This window comes from Biomphalaria glabrata, chromosome 1, assembly GCF_947242115.1.
Source record: "Biomphalaria glabrata chromosome 1, xgBioGlab47.1, whole genome shotgun sequence".
In the NCBI taxonomy this organism is placed as follows: Eukaryota; Metazoa; Mollusca; class Gastropoda; family Planorbidae; genus Biomphalaria; species Biomphalaria glabrata.
The window spans coordinates 5,682,880-5,702,995 of NC_074711.1; the positions used below are offsets into that span (position 1 = coordinate 5,682,880).

The 20,116-nt window shown below is 35.4% G+C and overlaps 1 protein-coding gene across 1 annotated transcript; it reads right to left on the reverse strand.

The window, feature by feature from the left end:
- Nucleotides 1-4,133: 4,133 nt before the first annotated feature.
- On the reverse strand, nt 4,134-20,083 carry LOC129924246 (stAR-related lipid transfer protein 6-like). The gene is made up of 6 exons (XM_056018385.1): nt 19,870-20,083; nt 17,999-18,048; nt 17,194-17,326; nt 16,486-16,600; nt 15,106-15,199; nt 4,134-4,339 (listed from the first exon to the last, which is right to left on the reverse strand). The coding sequence occupies exons 1-6, from the start codon at nt 19,960-19,962 to the stop codon at nt 4,183-4,185; spliced, it is 642 nt and encodes a 213-aa protein (XP_055874360.1). The 5' UTR covers nt 19,963-20,083; the 3' UTR covers nt 4,134-4,182.
- Between the last annotated feature and the right edge of the window lie 33 nt (nt 20,084-20,116).

A 20,116-nucleotide genomic window follows, 5' to 3' on the forward strand; every position in this document is an offset into this window, starting at 1 on the left:
TTGTTTTGTTCTTTTTGTGTCGCATTGCAATTTGGGTTCGAGAGTCCAGCTTTTTAAAGCCTCTTCCGCTAAGACTCAGAATGAGACCGTATTGCGTCATGGGAAAGGGGGAGAGAGAAGCTCGTCTCGATGGGGACTTACGGGCTGGCAACTTCGACGCGACCAGCGCCATTTTAATGATGGTGTTGACATATTCTGAAAAGACTTTAGACTTAACCCCAGACGCAGTCAAGTCCTACGGGAACGGGGTCTCAAAAATGTACTTGCATAAAATAAAACAAATCCTCTATTTTTTTTCTTCCTCCCGTGAAATTGAAGAGCTGGCGAAGAGCTGCTAGATCATTGTCGAAGTTCATTAAACGGGTCTAATGTTTTGGAATGACAACAATATATAAAGGTAATTTGTGGCATTGTCATGGGGAGATAAATCTCTTAACTGAGACGTCCATCACAACGGAGTAGTTATCTCCTATTGTTTTTTAACATCCATGTACTAAGAATTAAGGCGGGGCTACTCGTGTCATCATCTCCGTGTAAAATTAAAGAGGATATTTTTTTTTTTTGGGCCCTAAGTTAAACCCTGGACTAGATGCGCCAGACTCATTATGCCATTATTATGGTATTTATTGTGAATGGAGTTGGTGTGTCTGTGTTCTGGTGGGAGGGGGGGGGGGAGGAGTGAACAAATTAAAAGTATAGTAAGCAAAATCATTAGGAGACGCGGTGGCTGAGTAGTAAGGCGTTTGGCTTCCGGCCCTGGGTTCGAATCCTGGTGAAGACTGGGATTTGAATCAACCCAGCTCTTATTGGTACCTGACGAAAACTAAAGGTGGCTGATCATTGTTCTGAGCACATGACACCCTCGTTAACCGTGGGTCATAGAATCAGATGACTTATAGACCACATGGTCTGTAAAGGGAACTTTTTTTTTAACAAGCAGTATTATTAGAATGGTGTATAGAACGTAGATAAGGGTTAAGGGAGTATAGTTCGAATCCTATGATGGATTATAACTAAAGGACAAAAATGATATTCTAGTTGTCTTTGAATAATTATAATATTACATATATATATTAGCGACAATAATATTAATGAGGGAAACTAGCGGCTGCAATAAAGTGAAATAATGTCCAGTCCTGACCAGAGAGTCAGGGGGTCCTCGGCTTATTCCTGATCGGGACTCTCCAGTATTTTGTTATCGGCGATTTCTCACGGGGCTATAAACAGTTAACTGATTGGTGTAACCGGTGTGCAAAATAAAAGAAGTTCCGTTTTTAAAAAGTAGATATATGGTATGTGTTAGTTTATGTTTGCACTCTGTATAACCCCAGAATCATATTTTCTAATCCTTTCAGTTCGCAGCACTAATTCATTTCAATATGAAGGTAGAATTAGACTTTCCCCTCTATGGCTGAAGTTGATTTAAAACAAATGGGGCAACTAACTAGAGGCAAATAGGGTAGTCTTAATACGAAGATTTGATGTGGAGTTTTTCATGAGCATTAAAATTATTATTCACTTGGTAATTATGATTTTTAAATTTTGAGTCTGGGCGTGTTGAGCACTTTTGGAGAAAATTTCCAACACTTAATTATAGTTTAGCCTTTGTAGTAAGTCTAGGTCTTCTGCTGCTACCGCAATTATAATGTAGATAAGAATCCCTTATTGTGAGCAATTGTAATATTAGGTCTACAGCCTTATATGGCATCGAATGGCGTGTTTATATGGGCCTATATTTAATATATGTGCTTCTTCAGTTCATGTATACAGAATGATTGTTGCGCCTTGTATCCTCGTTATATATATATATAGTACATTTATCTCCCCTTATTTATACATTTTATTTTTGGACATTCGGGACGCTAAGACTAGAGGTAGACAATGACACATAAAACAATGTCGAGTAGCCCGATGCCTCAGGATGGTAGGCACTGACGTCATTTGTTGTTTCTTGTCGTCACACCTGGCGTGACAGGAACTGAAACTTTCAATATTTGTAGAGCAGACTCGCCCCTGTTGCTTTAACTTCACAACAATAAAAAAAACAACAACACAAAAACTTACAAACACAAAACTCCACCTTTTTATTTCTCTCTCCGATACCCTGAAAGTTGTAGACTGAAGATGCTTGTGTATTTGTACGTCACAGTTTAGTGTACCCAGGGACTGCTCGGATATTCCTATCAAATGTGTGCGTTGAGTACATTGAAACGGATAATAATGAACAGATAACCACTCGTCATTTTTTTTTAAGGATACCTCAGCTTTTTAGCTTTTGAATTCAGTTGTCGAGCTGTTTACATCCTAGGAATCCTTGGGCTTTTGCCTCTTTTCTTTGCCTCTTTTTTGGGCATTGCCTCTTTTTTGGACTATTGGCCTCTTTATTGGGCTTTTTTTTTTCGTCATTTAATACTGGACACATTGAAAGATCTTTGTCGGATTCTTATTCAATGAATTAAATTAATAGATATTTATTTGAGACTATAGACTAAGACTAAATTCTAGATCTATTAGAACCTTGATCAGGGACGGAAGGAGAGCTAGTCTTACAATTTTATTTATTTTAGCAGACGTCTCCAAAAGATGAACAGAAAACAAACATTCACTACTTTTGTATAGTAAAGATATTAGATTTAAAAGCGTAGATTTATAATCACCCTTTTAAAACATTTCAAAGGCATTCAAGAATTCTGGTCCTTTCAATCAACTGTTCTCCCTTTAGGCGACTTTATCACATAGGTTCTCTAGCTTCACATTCACATCTCAATATACACATTCCTTAACACTGAGGACACACTTGGACTGCTGTGGTGTGCACCTGTCAATCTATTGTCAGTGTTTCTTAAATTAAAGTTATTATTATAATTTGCTGATATTATTTATTATCATCTTTTGTTATTTTTTTATTATTATAAAACGTGTTTCGAATAATTAAACAACATATTTCTGTCCCAGTTTAATAAGTAAACGGCTGACTAGAAAACCTCTTGCGGCGAGTATTTGTAATCAGGAGGTCTATCTTTTTAAATCAAAGTATGTGTCAAGACCAAGTGTTGGTGTATTAACTTTGCAACTTGGTTATGGCGACCTAGGTAAACAGATTGGAATCCTGCCATTATGTGTTCCATTGTCTCACATTCTGCCAATTGTCAACAACATCTAGTTTTAGTATATGCTTTTCATATTTCTAGTATTAATTACGCTGTCCTGTCTGTGGCATTTTACGTCTCGAGAGACGATCTTTTTCCGTTGCAACAAATTGTGTGACTAAAGAGACCAATCCTTGATACACAGCGGCGATCGCAGGCTGGGCATATGTGATCACCAGGCGCCGTTCCATTTTCACCCTTCTTTCTGCTTCTGTTGTGTATGACATCTACAATCCGAGACCCTTCCTTTATGCTCTCTCTCCATGTGGATCTATCCAGTGCTACGTTTTCCCAGCTGCTGGTGTCGATTTTGAAGAGCTTCATGTCGCGTTTGCAAACATCCGTATACCGTAAAAGTGGGCGACCAGCGGCTCTCCTGCCAGAATGTCCTGTATTGCTGTGACAAAGCCTTCTGTTTCAGGGTAGAGATTTGAGCCATGTTAAGGAAGCAGCCTTGTCAATATTGTTACCTTGTAATAAGGAAGGGAAATTTCCTTAAAGTGTTTTTTCTTCCTTGCGTAGTCTAAACCGATATTATTATTATTATTGTTAGAAATGAACGAGTAGTCATTCTCTGGCGATGCCAGGGTCGAGTTTCGCTAAAGAGAAACAAAATTCATCGTAGTCCCTTTAACTGTTTCCACTGAGGAATTTTCTGGTGATGTGGCAGCTCTGCAGCAGTACCGCACTCTGACAGGCAACGAGGATGTTCCTAGGAATGTTAAGGGCCTTGAAGGTATCTGTGTGGTCATTTGTTCTTATCCCCTCGGTTGATATAACAATGGGGTTTATTGTTATTTTGGACAATTTCCATGGACGCTTAATCTCCAAGCCTAGGTTCCCTTATTTTCTTTGTTTTTCTTATCTCAGTTTTTCTTAAATTATGAGTTATTATTATTATTATTATTATTAGTTTCAGATTAATTAACAAATCAACATATTTATTTGATAAATTTATTTTTATCATTTTTTTTTGGAGCTTAAAACAGCATAATTATAAAAGATGGCAGAAGTGAGCGGGCTGATGTCTGTTTTACGACTTCAAGTAACCACACTGTTCCATATACTTGAACCAATTCGTGACTGTTCCGGCCAGAACACTGGCCATAGTAGCGTCCACAAGTGACCTAGGAATCTTGCCCTTGAAATCTATCTCTGATACATAGACCAAGTGGACAAACTCTGGCTCTCTGAAAGAAAGATAGTATGTAATAAGTTATAACATCTCTTGTCTTAGTTTCTCTGCCACTCGATTCGTCGTTCAACTATTATAAAGATTTATTTCTAGTTACTATGATTTTTTCATCATAATCAGAAGCATTAAAACCATTTTTCGAATAGACAAAATTTATTCTTCAATACCCTTAAGCAGGCGATTTTAAATGTTCACGAAGATATAAACTACTTAATACAATTGTTCATTAGGAGGCGACCCCCCCCCCCAAACGTAATTTTTTGGTCATAGGTCTAGGTAAATGTGATTTAGCCAATGAAAATAAAATGATTATCAAACTGTATATAACTACTATCCATGATGTTAATTTAATTGTTACAAACGTATCCTATTGATTTAGTGTAAAATAAATTTGTGATTTAAATTTAAAAAAAAAAAAGCAGATTTTATGATTTTTAGCGGCCCCCGAAAGGGGAAAAGACGCTATTAGTTTTGTGCGAAATGTCTGTCCGTCTGTCCGTCCGTCCCGTTTAGATCTCGTAAACTAGAAAAGATATTGAAAATCCGAAATCACAATATTTTAGACCATTCAAAGTTCTGATGCAACGGCTACTTTTTTTTTCCTGAAAGCGAAAAAGCTAATTTTTAAAATCAGTTATGCAAGATGTTTTTTTTAAAGAAAAAGCTAATTACTATGCATTATAAGTTAGACCTAATTTAAAACGAATAGTAATCTTGTAAACTTCATTTTCCTCAATCACAGTTGTATGGTACACTAGAAACACAAATAAGAAATTAAGTCTTTTCAAAACAATTACATTAATTATAAGATTCCAGTTAGGCCAGGAGAGGCGCGGTAGCTGAGCGATGAAGTGCTTGGCTTCCGAACCGAGGGTCCCGGGTTCGAATCCTGGTGAAGACTGGGATTATCAACTTCGGAATCCTTGGGCGCCTCTGAGTCCACCCCCAGCTCTAATGGGTAGCTGACATTAGTTTGGGGAAAAGTAAAGGCGGTTGGTCGTTGTGCTGGCTACATGACACCCTCGTTAACCGTAGGCCACAAAAACAGGTGAGCTTTACATCATCTGCCCTATAGACTACAAGGTCTGAAATGGGAACTAGTTAGGCCAGGTTCACATCTAACTTTGCATTCACTTGCACCTATCCTTCGATCTGCTGGACCGTTGGGGCACTACACAAGATCTGTCAACCTTCTTTTTCCATTCTTATCTCTCATTTGTCTTTAATATAATTTCATTTGGATGTTCTTTCTGAAAATATTGAAGCCTGCCTGGGTGGACCACTTCGGGGGCCGACTTTGAGTTTGTGTTTCCACACAAACTGTCTTTGTAACCTTGTTATTTATTTACTTTTCATTGCGTGTTTATAATATTCACATTACATACATAGTTTACAATTTAAAAAGTATTACTAATCATGCCAAATTTAGTGCGCAGGCTGAGCTTGTTTTTATTTCAGTAGATTAGGAAATCACATCAAGTTTATTTCTGTATTAAGACTTGATAACTGACAGGCAGAAAAAAAAAAAAACATGTTTCACAAAGATACAGTGTAGGAAATGGAGGAGGAAGTCTAGAAAAATTCTCATATGGAACAGAATGACTGCAAACACTTGATCCAAAATTGTGTAACTGACATTGAAGAGAAATGTTTAGATGCATTGCTATTGACGTTACTAATATATGTCATGAATCATACAATGAGGTACAATGGATTCTTCTGGTGACTCAGTCTGTACCAAACATTGAAATCCAGACCTACATCCAAGCATGCTTAGAGCACCATCTGTGCAGACACCACAGATATTTTTCCAAGAGGTCTCTTACTTTTTCAAATTTAACCAACTTTGTCAGTTACATCACTCGCTGTAGAGGTCGTTTATAAAGGTTTGCATGGAAACTAATCTTTAAAATCTCCATTATGTATACATCTTAAGTATACCGGAACTAGTAATTGTGAACACTCTACAACGAGTTAGACACCTTATTTATAGTTTAGTTATTTAGCGACACACCATAGAAGACGCATATTGAACGGGACTAGTGACGTTTGGGATATGTTGGGTTAGAGACCGGAAAATCAGTTAGCGATAGAATCCTCTAGGGTAAAGACGTGTTTAGTTGACAGAGACTTTTACTGTGGCCTTTTCCTTAGAATAAACATAGGATAAATTGTTCAGCAGCGTTGGCTACATCTCTTTACTTGTTAAATAGATGTGTTGTTCATTCTGTATTGTTGATCAACTACACTGAATACACCCGAACAATAAAAATTCAAACGCTTGCAGAGTAATTGGTTGAAATCAACAGTCATCTATAGTTGACCTCAAGACAGCCTGAACAAGCAACATCACAAACGCCTGTGAATTCATCAAGCTGGATATTGTTAAAGAAGCAGATATCATTTCCTTAATATCAGAAGACATGTCAACTAATCTCCTGAGTATAGTGTCATTAGGTATGCAAATAGCACTAAATTTATGAATAAATTTAGCTCCAAAAATAACGAGCAATGTCTTTGGCCGCTGACAAAAAACTCCTTGGTCATGGTGTGAGGTTTTAAAATTCTGAGAGCCGCCAGAATAAGAAGCTTCATAGGCTGATAGGTTTTAATTATGGTACTTGACATCTGTGTCAAGTCTGAACTTCACCAGGATTCAAAATTAAACTACTGGATATCGTTATCTGCAAAGCTCGGACGTTTGTTCGACCTCAATACGTACGTCAGAGAGAACTTCATTACAAATGCTGCATCGTTGTCTCTGAATTGCTGCTTGAACTATTGGAGTAAAACTATACCGCAAAACAATCGTCATTCTCTTTTCTTTTATTAACTTTCTTTTGGTTTATCTAAGGGGGAGAACTCCACATTTATAACTATATATCTGACTGATGTAAAAGATATTTCTCTTTTTCGATGTGAAACAAAATAATTTATACCAATAATTGATTGACTAATTGTTTATTTTTTTTTTTACCAGTCAGATAGAGTGAGTTGAAATTAGCTTTGTAAAATGTGTGCTGAAATACTCCGTGTTTAAACAATTGGATGTCCAGCCTGGACAATGGTAGACCAACTAGAATGGACAATATAAACCTACTGTCACGTGATCTTGTAATGAGTTGTCTGTGAGAAGCAGAGAGGTGTTGATGGTCTATTTTGTTGATGAGTATATATATGTTACTGGTGCATGCGAGTCCATATGACACAACAACAGAATGAATCAAGAATATACTTAATAACGCAGGCTGATAACTTCAACAATTTAATAAACAATAAAAAGGGCACAGTCCTCTGTCGTCGCTAGCCTAGCGTCGTCCTCTTAGGCGTCTTGTCCGTTATTCTTCTTGTTCATTATCCTACTCTGTTCTTACTCGTCACATTACTTAGGAAAAACCCGATTCACATCAACTTCTACGCATCTTGTGTCATTACATATTTCCTCCCCCCTTTATCAAAAAAAAATTTTTTTCAATTTTTTTTTTTCAGTCTAAAACACTATCCCTACTGTCATGTCTGTACAATATACATGGCCAAAATTTTGGGGAAAGACAAAACAAACATATATCTTGATCTTGATGGACATCATCATGTTTCCCATCTTCATCAGTTCCTGGTAAAATTGTCCATGTTCCTATGTCACAAAGTTCACACTGTAGTTGAATGTTGACACCAAGAAAACAATATGTACAGTTCCAATACAGTTATTGGTAAGAAAATATCCGGTATACAGTGTTCTAATCATCACTCATGTCATTGACGATGAAATAGTATAGTACAGTGTAATAGTTTCACCAACTAATAGTACTAAGTCCATCAAGACATGTATACAGTCCCCATACGACGATGCCTTTGTCGATTCCACAGACATAAAACAGTTTTTCAGAGTAAATACACATGTATATAGTCCACATACGAAGATGCCTTTGCTGACTCCATAGGCATAAATCAGAGTTTTTCAGAGTAAATACTGTCATTGGCTATATGTTCATGGCTGGTCGCCTCACATCACACCAAACCTTACCTGTCAGACAAAATGTAATATTTGTGTCAAAACAGCTTTCCAAATTATTCTACTTAACTTTTTTGTTGGGTACCAATAAGTATATTTTCTCTCCACTTACCATTTCCAAACTGACCTAGCCTTTTACTAATGGATGATAATGATTATATAAAAAAATAATGACTGTAGATGATCATACTTACTTTAATTTACACCTTTGACTTCAATTATTGAAATTTTATAATTATCTCCCTTGATTTAATAAAATTCCCAATTTATATTTTACTGAGTTATCTTCCTTTAAAGGAAATAAAATATATATAGTCCATATATAAACAACTTATTCATACCCATTGACTAGAACATATACATATATATACATGCATAAACAAATCAAAATGAATAATCATTATTTACAACAGTTTATCTCACTGTAACTCTTGACAACATGTCAGCTACAATATTAATTTCTCCCCTAATAGCCTCCAATTGAAAATTATATTCTTGTAAAATTAGAAACCACCTGTATAATCTACCATTTTTAATACTTTTTTCTTGCATAAACTTAAGCCGACATCATCATCCTATTAAAGGTAGCTGGAGCATTTATAAGCCCAAAGCTCATAAAGTTCCATTGGAATATTCCATAAGGAGTGATAAATGCAGTATAAGGTTTAGCTCTATTGGTTAAAGGAATTTGCCAATATCCTTTTGTCAGATCCAATTTTGTAAATACTTTAGCATTGGACAATTTGTGTAATATGTCATCAATGTTAGGCATAGGGTAAGGATCAAATTCAGTTATCTTATTTAACTGTCTATAATCTATGCATAACCTTATATCCCCATTCTTTTTCTTTGCTATAACTATTGGTGAAGCATAAGCTGAATTGGATGGTTCTATTATTCCTAGTTTTAATAAGTTGTCTATTTCATCTTTAACTTTTCCCTGTAAGTGTAATGGAATCCTATAAGGCTTCATGAAAATAGGTTTGTCACTAGTTAACTTTATGTCATGCTTTATGATATTTGTTTTTCCTGGCAAACTGGAAAAAATTTCTTTAAAATCACTGATTACATTTATTATGTCTTTTGTTTTTTCTGGAGATAAATTTTCTAAATTCAGTTTTTCCCATGTTTGGTTATCTTTAGTTTCTAGTATAGGAATATTTTTAATATCATTTTCATTAGTTTCCTCATTGATTAAAACAATTAAACATTCATCTACTTGATTTTCATTTTCCACAGTTTCTGTATCTAACTTTTGAGTTTGATTTTCATTGTTTACTTCTGTATCCAAATTTTGAAATTGATTTTCATTTCTCTCATTGTATAACTTCAAATTATTTATATGATATGTTTTTATTTTTCCATTCATATTAATCTTATAGTTTACTTCACTTGTTTTATTTGTAACAACAAATGGACCCTTCCACTGTTTTCCTAATTTGTTTTTTAAGTCAATTACCAAAAGTAATACCTTGTCTCCTACCTCCAATGTTCTTAATTTTCTTTTTTCATTTAAGTTCTCATGTACTGTTTCTTTATATTTCATGTTATTCTCAAAAGCTTCCGCCCATATTTGTTTTAAATCTAAAGCTGTTTCATTGTCATTTTCCTTTTCTATTTTATTTAAGATCAAACTTTCTTTAAAAATTTGTATTTCATCCCTAGGTTTCCTTCCATGTACTAACTCATATGGTGAAAATTGAGTTGCCTCATGAATATTATTTCTAATAGAAAATAGAACAAAATTAATATATTGATCCCAGTTTTTCTGATTATTTTCTACAATTTTAGCTAAGGATCTTTTTATAACACCGTTAAGGCGTTCACAAAGCCCGTTGGCTTCCGGGTGGAATGGCGATGATTTAATGTGTTCTATACCATATTTTAATATCCATCTTTTAAATAACTCAGATGTAAACATAGAAGCATTGTCTGATAGTAATGTTTTTGGTATCCCATGTCTGACTATGAACTTTTGATCTAAAGCATTAATAATATTTTCTGTGTCTATATTGGATAATACCACTGCTTCAGGATATCTACTGAACATGTCTACTATTGTCAATATGTACTTATTATTATGTTCTGTTTTAGTTAAAGGTCCTATGATGTCTATTGCTATTTTTTGAAATGGTTTATTTGGTTCATCCATTGACTGTAATGGAGCTTTACCTAATTTACCCTTAAGTCCCCTTCTTTGACACATATCACATGATCTTATGTATTTTGATATGGTTCCTTTCATTTTAGGCCAAAATACTTGAGTTGCTAAATTTCTAAAACATTTCTTTATACCTCTATGTCCACTTAAATTACTGTCATGTGACAAAATCATGACATCCTTCCAATACTTTTGTGGTAAGACTAATTGTTTTATTTCTCTATCATTTATTTTTGTTTTCCTAAATAGTATTCCTTCTTCTATGACATATTTCTCCATTGGGTTATTATTTCTCCTGTCACTAATTCTGTCATATGTTTTCCCAATGATGTTATCTTGTTTTTGTTCTTGAGCCAATTTGTTTATTCCTTTCAATTTTTCTGTTTTCATTTCTTCAGTTCCATCTTTCTGTTTTTCTGCTTGCGTTTCGTCTTGTTTTTGACCTTGTATTTCAACCTCTTTCTCTTTATCTTCTTCACCATTAACTATTTCATCATTCATATCAATAAGTTCCTGAGTTTCTTGTTTTGGCTTGTTCTTAGATCTGGTTATTACCATATTACTAATGTAATTATCTGTTTCAGTATTCCTATTCTGCTGTAACCTTTCATATTTCTTTTCCCATGCTTCAATTTCCTGTCTTGAACATTCCTTCAAACCTGTTAAGTTTCCAATTAACATATCATGTCTCATGTTAGGCATGGCTACTCCCTCACAATGGCCAGTGTAAAAAGGTGTCTCAATAAACACTTTAAATACTTTAAATTCCTTTATACTGCCATCTGCCAACTCCACTTTCCTTGTATATCCCCTATAATATTGCGCCTCAATGAGATCAGCCCGAACCACGAGTGTGTTACAGCCACTATCTCGGATTGCCTTTATTGGAACATTGTTAATAAAAGCTGGGTAGAAAGCAAAATTGTTTTTATTTTCCCTAACAAAAAACACTCTGTCAGAATCTCTATTTTTATATTCCCTGCTTTTACTCCTATTGTATGTGTTATTATTGTAATTGTTGTTGTAATTGCTGTACCTATTCCTACTGTCTGCTCTGTAATTATTTCTACTATCTGTCCTATTGTAATTATGTGTACTACTTGATCTATTATAATTATTCCTACTGTTTGACCTGTTTTGTGTTCCCCTGCATCTCATAGCCATATGTCCTTTTTTCCCACATCTATAACATGTAACATCCCTGTTGTTTGACCTATCTCTACTATTGCTATATCTAAAATGTTGGCTATCCCTACTTCTATTTCTACTTCTTTCATTGTTTTCCTGTGTATATCCCACTAGATCAATATTCTTTTTATCTTTACATGAAAAAAGGTTGTTGGGATAGGCATTTTTATATGTTCTTATTATCTCAGTAACATCATCCAAAACTTTGGGATTCCTTTCTTTGATAAATGATTGTAATTGCGGGTCACACTTAGCTACAAAATTATCAAGTAATATAAAATTTTTTAATCCCTCCAAGGTACTGTCAATCTTCTCAAATCCCAGCCATTTATTAAAATAGTCTTTTTCCAAATTTATAGTGGTTTGTGGTTCTATCTGATTGGAAGGTGTGTTTTCAAAATATTTTTTTCTGAATGTGCTGGCATTGTGTCCATATGCATTCAGCAATTCCTTTTTTAAAATTTGGTAGCTATTTTGTACAGTATGATTATGGTTTTGACAAATTGTAAGAGCTTGCCCTTGTACAAAGTCTAACAAAATTTGAGACCACTCTTCCTCCCTTATATTGCAATTAACCATTTTAATTTCATATCTCTTTAGGTAGTCTGAAATACAATCTCTAGCCTCCTGAAAGGGTTGTAGTTTTTTCCTCAACCAATGGTTGTTATCACTTGAAATATTAGTGTTGTTTGTGTGATTATTACTATTATTGGTTTCAATGTGATTGTCTGGGGCATTGGTAGTATTAGTATTAGATCTATCATTAGTATTATTGCTATTAACTTTTTGTTTATTTTGTTTAGCTTCAATTCTCAATTTCTCTAAATCATATTGTAATTTCCTATCTGCTTCTTCTTTTATTAATTGTGCTTCCCTATCCTTTTCTTTCTCTCTACGCTCTGTTTCTAGTTTATTCTTTTCCATTTCTATCTTATCTATTCTATCTCTCTCTATTGTCACCATTTGCTGTACATAGCTAGTTAGGTCCTTTCCTTTAAGTTCTAGCTGTTTAGCCTCAGCAATAATTTGCTGGCGAAAAGTCTCCATATAATCAAAGTTTGGAGCTGTTGCCATTATGCTTATTTTATTTTAAACAATGTCTCAATATAGTTTTGATATGGCCTCCCTATTGGCCTAAATATCCCAATTTAGTTTTCACAAAAACTCACTTTCAAATACTTCTTGTAATATATATATATTTAAATACCTTTGCTCAATGTTATATTAACAAATATTACCTCAGTGGACTTACTCACAGCCACAATACTTGAATACAACTCAAAATTTTATATCACCTTAATTCAGTGGACTTACTTTAGACCACATAAACAAATATCAATACCTCAATACTTAATTCAATGGACTTACTTCTTGCCAATAAATACCCCTAGGACTATTCTAGTCACTAGTCTAGATTCAATACAACTTCAATACAACTTCAAATAGATAAATCAATATTATACCTCCAACAGTAAATCACAATCCAGTGATACTGACAAAAAATTTTATTCTGACCAATTAGACTGTGTTTAAACACATCTATAAAATAATGTCAACCGATTAATCGGGACAAAAGATCTATATATAAATAATTACTCCTTAGACTCAGTTGTCCTCAGGATAAAATAGATCTAAGGCTCTCATAGGTATAACAATTTAGTTAATACCTGGAAACAATCTAGAATTTATAATCTAGATTAAACGTGGCTTACCTTATCTACTTAAGATAAAATTACTAATATATAATAAGAATAGTGTAAAATAAACGTAATAAGACACAAACAAAATAAATCTATTCTAATGAGATGAGACTTTTTAGAGGAAGTATACACTGAAAGAGACAAATAAAGATAACTTCACTTGACTTCTAAAAAAAATAAAATGTACGTGGATACGAACAAAACAAGACAATCTAAACAATCATCGAGACTTTATTAAATGGAGCAGGTCCACTTTCTAATGTGTCCTATAATGACGCCCTTATCAGGCAACCTGCTCTTAACAAAGATCTACTGTCCCTAATAGACTTAATTTAATAATAATGGAGAGAAAAAATAAACTTATCTTTAGTTAGATCCCCTTTGTTCAGTCCACGGAGCTACAACGGTCAGTTCCACACAAGTTCCCCACTGTCTTAGTCTTAGGCAAGGCAAGGTGTGCTCCCACAATGGCTATTCGACAGGCAGTACTGAGTTAGGCCAATCTCTCCTGGTGCTGCCACAGTATGGTACGAATCTCAGATAAAGTCCTCTGGTCAGGTTCCAAGGTTCCGGTTCCACTTGATGATCTGTTGGTGCTGGCTTCTGTCTTCAGGTCAGGAACATAAGTCAATACTGAGACAAGCTGGTGGTGCTGTCTCAAGAGAGGTAAAAAAAATGACTAAGTCCAACTCTCTCTTTTGATGAATATAAATTAGTCAACTTTACAAGTTGATTAGATGGTCACGCAGTGTGGTAGTAGGGTATACCATCACTCGTGTGTAGATTAGATTGTAAGCTCAGCAACACTGCAACAGTCAATTAATAGCTTGAAAAACAAACCTGACAAGGTGACTCGATCCAACGGTCAGCTTGTAGATACTAGATATGTAGACTCAGATGACTTTCCGTACTCACAATAAACAGATAAACCTGACAAAATGAGGTATCTTCACTCTTGAGGTATATAGGTAGAGGTATACTGACGACGGACTGCCCTAAATCACTTCAACGGACGAAATAGTTCTGGATTCAGACACAATAGATATAGATCTAGTCAATATAGATCCAAGTTCAATCTAAAAATATCCAACATGGCTGACAAAGCTAGACGCTGGTAACGGTTTCGAATTTTCTCTAATAGAAAGTCTAGATCCACTGGAACAAAGATGCCAAAATCCAGCTGCAGTCCAGATAATTAGCACAGACGTAGAGTAGGTCTAGTAGAAATAAACGAATGTTAATCCAGTACTTCTCCAGTGTACTTCGCCAAGTGTAGATATATCCAGAACACGAAGTTAACTAGATTGTAGATCAAAATGACGCCCTGGCCGTCGTGGGTCGCCACATCTGTTGATGGTCTATTTTGTTGATGAGTATATATATGTTAATGGTGCATGCGAGTCCATATGACACAACAACAGAATGAATCAAGAATATACTTAATAACGCAGGCTGATAACTTCAACAATTTAATAAACAATAAAAAGGGCACAGTCCTCTGTCGTCGCTAGCCTAGCGTCGTCCTCTTAGGCGTCTTGTCCGTTATTCTTCTTGTTCATTATCCTACTCTGTTCTTACTCGTCACATTACTTAGGAAAAACCCGATTCACATCAACTTCTACGCATCTTGTGTCATTACAGAGGGAAGTGAAACATAAGGAAAAGGACAAGGTAAGAGCTAAGTGAAAGCAGTAACTCACTCCGAGTCTTTTTCGATTCTGAGAGCAACGATACCGTTCCATCCTCGTACATACTTGTCATTCGATTTCATCTCCGGGTATTCGATGCTGCCACCTTTAGACATAAACGTGTATTTTAAATATAGATAATGAATTCTGTCATATGATTGAGTTAGTGTATCAAATATGTCCACCCCTTCTTTTGACCATAGTAAGGACCAAAACTATGTGTGAATTATGTCCCCACTCGGTATATTTATATAAAAATTAACCCTTAAAACGCGTAGATTAGCCCCTAAACACCAGCATTGTAATTCCATTTTGTATGCACCTATTGTAAAACAGCTCAGCAGTTTAAGGGTTAAAAAAAAACTGAGATAGAAAAACAACGAAAATATGGGAACCTAGACATGGAGATAAAGTGTCTATGGAAATTATCTAAAATAACAATATACCCCATTGTTATATCAACCGAGGGGATAATGACAACTGACCTCACAGATACCTTCAAGACCCTTAACATTCCTAGGAAGATTCTCGTCGCCTGTCAGAGGGCGGTTCTGCCAGGGACCTGCCACATCACCAGAAAATTTCACAGTGGACACTGATAAAGCGACTACAATGAATTTTGTTTCTCTTTAAATGAAACTCTGCCCCGGCAGCGCTACTGATTGTATACTCGTTCGTTTCTAATATAATAATAATAGCTGTCTTACCTTACTGCTTAAGTAACCCATTTATATTAATAAATACTATAAATATATATACTATCTGTCCCAGTCTTATTTTATGACCCTGGAGAAATAATTTTTTTTTTACTAGTAACCATGATCTTATTTCCCCATCTCATAAATTACTAAGACTAAGACTAAGACTGCTTTATTGATCCTTATGAAAATTTGTTGCGATTACTCTTTTCTTATATAAAAACAACACAACAGAAACATACACAGACACAGAACAGGCACAACATAAAGAGTTCACTCAGCGACAAGAGACACGGGCATCTTGGTCCGTTTCATGTTTCCTGATTGGCCAGTGGCGTTGATATAGTCTGACAGACGTTCTTTTCAAAAGGGAATAAGTCTTTAATTAAAACTAGTTTGGTCAGACTAAATTAACTTTTGTTTTGAAGTGTTTGTCGGATGTCCTTGACCCAGATTTCTTTTTCATTGTTACCAAGTACTGCAACATCCACAAGCTCCTAACATCCTCCAAACATTTATAAAAGGGCGAACCCAATAATATCTAAAGTAGCCTATTAATTTGAATGTGCAGTTCTCAACTATTACCTCCCCCCCCCCCTTTTTTTTTTCTATCTCAATTCTCAAATCGGAACAAGAGTTGCTTTTGAGATTTATAGACATTTATCTGCGTAGATTAGATTAAACAGTGTCTCACCTGTCAGAAGACAATAGTCCTCTGTCTGCTCAAGTTCAGTCAAGTCAACAAATGCACGTGGGGAGATAAGTCCTTTATCTATGCCATTAGACCTTGACACCTGGATCCATTGTTTCTATGAGAACAATATTGTATTAATATTATTATTTTTTTATATTTTATTTTTATTGTCTGTAAACTTACGGTGAGAGGAGGAAGAAAGCCAACTGCTTTATGTGGATAATTTGTTATCAAATAGAAAAGTTTTCCTTACCTGGGAATTTAAGGAATCTAGCGATAACTGGAAGTTTACATTGGAAAATAACATTTCTTATGTATTAGAATGTAAGGGTGATAACAAAAACATTTGTAGCTATTTATTCCGTTTGTTATCTCCCGTTCTCTTTATATATTATTTCACCTTCCTTTTTTTTTTTTTAAAGAATCATCGGACACAAGAAAGTTTTACACGAAAATTAAAAGAAACAAAAACTTTCAGAATATAAGGGAGATAAAAATATTATTTTATTTTATTATTAATCTATTATCTCCCCGTCCACCCTCTCTCTCTCTCTCTCTCTCTCTCTCTCTCTCTCTCTCAACTTAACCCTATATTTTCTCATAAAGTGGATCTAGATATCAAAGACATTGGTAAATACATATGTATGATTTATATTTATCATATACATCATTATATAAGCCTACAAGGTATCACATATAAAAGTTCACCTCTGTAATTCTCTTCATCTCAGAGATTTCCTTCAGGTTCGAGTCCCACTCCAAACGCTTGCTGCCGGGGAAAACAGCTATCGTTTCCTTGACCACCTGGACTGAGGCCTTGACCTTGGCGGTCACGCGGTATCTAAAAAAAGAAAGGTTTTGAAATTCCAAATGGATGTGACGTGGTTGTTGATAGATTGTACTTCATAGCATCTGTTGATTCGTGCTGAAAACATTGAAACCTGCCTTTTTTTTTTTTACCTCCACAGCTCAAGCAGACGACTTATGGGCGAGCGTTAGTTGAGGGGAGGGGGGGTCGCATTTAGATTAAATTTTACACACACTGTCGAGTAATCTTGTTTTTATATATACATATTTTAAGCCCAAGAATAGTTGCGTAGCGAGGAATTTGCCATCATTTGAGGTCCCGGGGGGGGGGGGCTTGACCTCTTTTGGGCCCCTGCATTTTGCGTAATATTTAATATTTAATGTGAAAAACGCTCCTTGGGGTATGGGGGCCCGGTTTGTTTTTGGTAAAATTCTCCCCCTCCCTTATCCCACCCTAGCTACGCCTCTGACTAAGAAAAGAAATTGGTTAAACTGTGTTTAGCTCTTTTTGAAGCTTTTACACTACTAGTAGGCTGAACAGAGGTTACTTCTTCGTCTTTCTTTCACACCGCCATTAAATCTATGCAAAAATCACGTGACTTCGAAATCTATGCAAAAATCACGTGACTCCGACAGTGATACGTAAACAAAAAAATGTGTTGCTAAACCTTGAATTCAGTTCCCTTAAGTCACCATGGATACTTACATAGTGGCCGAATATAAATCAGATGGCCTACTTTCAATCAGCACATCATTCTAAGACCAAAAAAAAAAAAAAAATTCATTTAATATAAATAGATATGACAACTACAATGATAGACCTTATATTATTGCATATCACTTATAAAGAGCTATTTAAAATCTAGTTGCAGTTCATCACTCGATATCTATTTTAAGGTCCACTAAAATAATGAGAAGGGAAGAAAAAAATATCCTCAGTTGGTTTGGGTGCAGGTGAAGGTCATACATATTTGACCCGGAAGTAAATGCAGTTTGAAACGTTAACCAAATTCGCGACACAAATCGTTGTGCAGGCCCATCACTACAGCAGGTGAGCCCAGCCTTTACCTTCTCATTCACGTTTAGGTCTCCCGAGACTCTTTTCACTTTGTTAATCCTAGTGTAAAAGATTTAGTTCATGTCCTTTGTTTAGCGGCCCCCGAAAAGGGGAAAAGACGCTATTAGTTTTGTGTGGAATGTCTGTCTGTCCGTCCGTCCGTCCCGTTTAGATCTCGTAAACTAGAAAAGATAGTGAAAATCCGACATCATGATAATTTAGACCTTTCAAAGTTCTGAGTCAACGGCTACTTTTTCTTTTCTGAAAGTGAAAATTTTAACTTTTAAAATCAACTCTGCAAGCAGTTTTTTTTTTCATAAAAACACACAATTTTGACAACTATTCACTATTAATAGTAACAAACACAGGAGGCTATTTACCATATTTGTAACACGTTTATGCAAACGGTTCTAGATTATTTGTCAATTTTTTTTACGAAGTATTGCTAAGTTATGTAAGTTCTGTCATAATAACTATTACATTTACAAAAAATGGTTACAATTTTTTTCAAAGAGAAAAAATCTATTTAATATGCATATAAGTGGAACAAAATCTTAAACAACAAATAATAAGTAGTTTTTCATATTATCGCGTGAACTGCAGGGCACTGTATCATCAGAAGACACTTAACTAAGGAGTTTTTTTTCTTACGAATTTTTAAAAATAAGGCTTTGAAGAAGAGATTGACCCTATACAAAACAATTAGATCAATAAGATAATCATTATATGAAATCAGTTTGGCCAGGTTCACATCTAACTTCACCTTCACTTTCACCTTTCCCTTGGTCTGCTGGACCGTTGGGGCACCACATAAGATCTGTCAACCTTCTTTCTCCATTCTTCTCTGTCATTTGCCTTTGATAGAATTTCATTCTGTTATTCCTTCTGATAATATTGAAACCTGCCTTTTTACCTGCCTGGGTGGACCACTTCGGGGGCCGATTTTGAGTTTATGTTTCCACACAAACTGTCTTTGTAACCTTCTTTAAATTGGCTGTTTCTAGGAATTATGTTACTTTAGTAACTTTGTTTCTTTTAGCTGTTTCTCTTCTTCTCCCATTCCCCCCCCCCCCAAATCATTGAGGATTTATTGACAATGGTCAGTGGGTTTTATGGTCAAGAAATCCTCATTGTCAGTGTCGTTGGCATTGGAGTAGCTAGGAATTTGCCATCAATTGGGGGCCCCGGAGGCCTGACCTCTATGGGGGCCCCTGCATTTTTCATAATATGTAATGTAAAAAAAAAATCGATGTTGCAATACATATGTATCGCAGATTGTCACTGAGTCAAAATTAAATTAAATGCTATACTGTCTTTGTAATTAGATCATCTGGTATTCATTATTAAGCACAAATGTGTATACTGAATGTCAGGGCCCTGGCCAATGAGCCCAGACGTAAATGACAACCCTAATAGTCAGGAGGACCCCTCATGAGACCGAGTCACAAATGTCTCTTAAAAAAAAACAACAAAAAACAAAAGACAAGAAAGCGTTAAGTAAAGAAAATGGCACTACTTACTTTAGACTTTGACGATACGCTCCATTCGTTCTTGTCGTCTGTCAGAGTTATCGCTCGTTCTTTCAACTTTGTGAAGTCTTGTTCGTAAGACATAGTGCATACAATATTTCGTGTAAGCGGGTGGGATAGATCTGCTGGGCCGGACTGATCCGTTTCCAACTCCTTGAGTCGACCAGGAAAGTTTCTATCGCAACAGTTTCTGAGTGGGTACTAATGAAAATGACCAAGTAAAGGTTTGAATAAATAA

Excerpts from the sequence above, each read along its gene's own strand:
- LOC129924246 (XM_056018385.1), bottom strand. The coding sequence starts at position 19,962 with ATGTCTTACGAACAAGACTTCACAAAGTTGAAAGAACGAGCGATAACT. Across the intron at positions 17,327-17,998 it reads GATTTATATTCGGCCACTAT|ATACCGCGTGACCGCCAAGG; the intron begins GTAAGTATCCAT and ends TTCTTTTTTTAG. Across the intron at positions 4,340-15,105 it reads AGAATCGAAAAAGACTCGGA|AGAGCCAGAGTTTGTCCACT; the intron begins GTGAGTTACTGC and ends TCTTTCTTTCAG.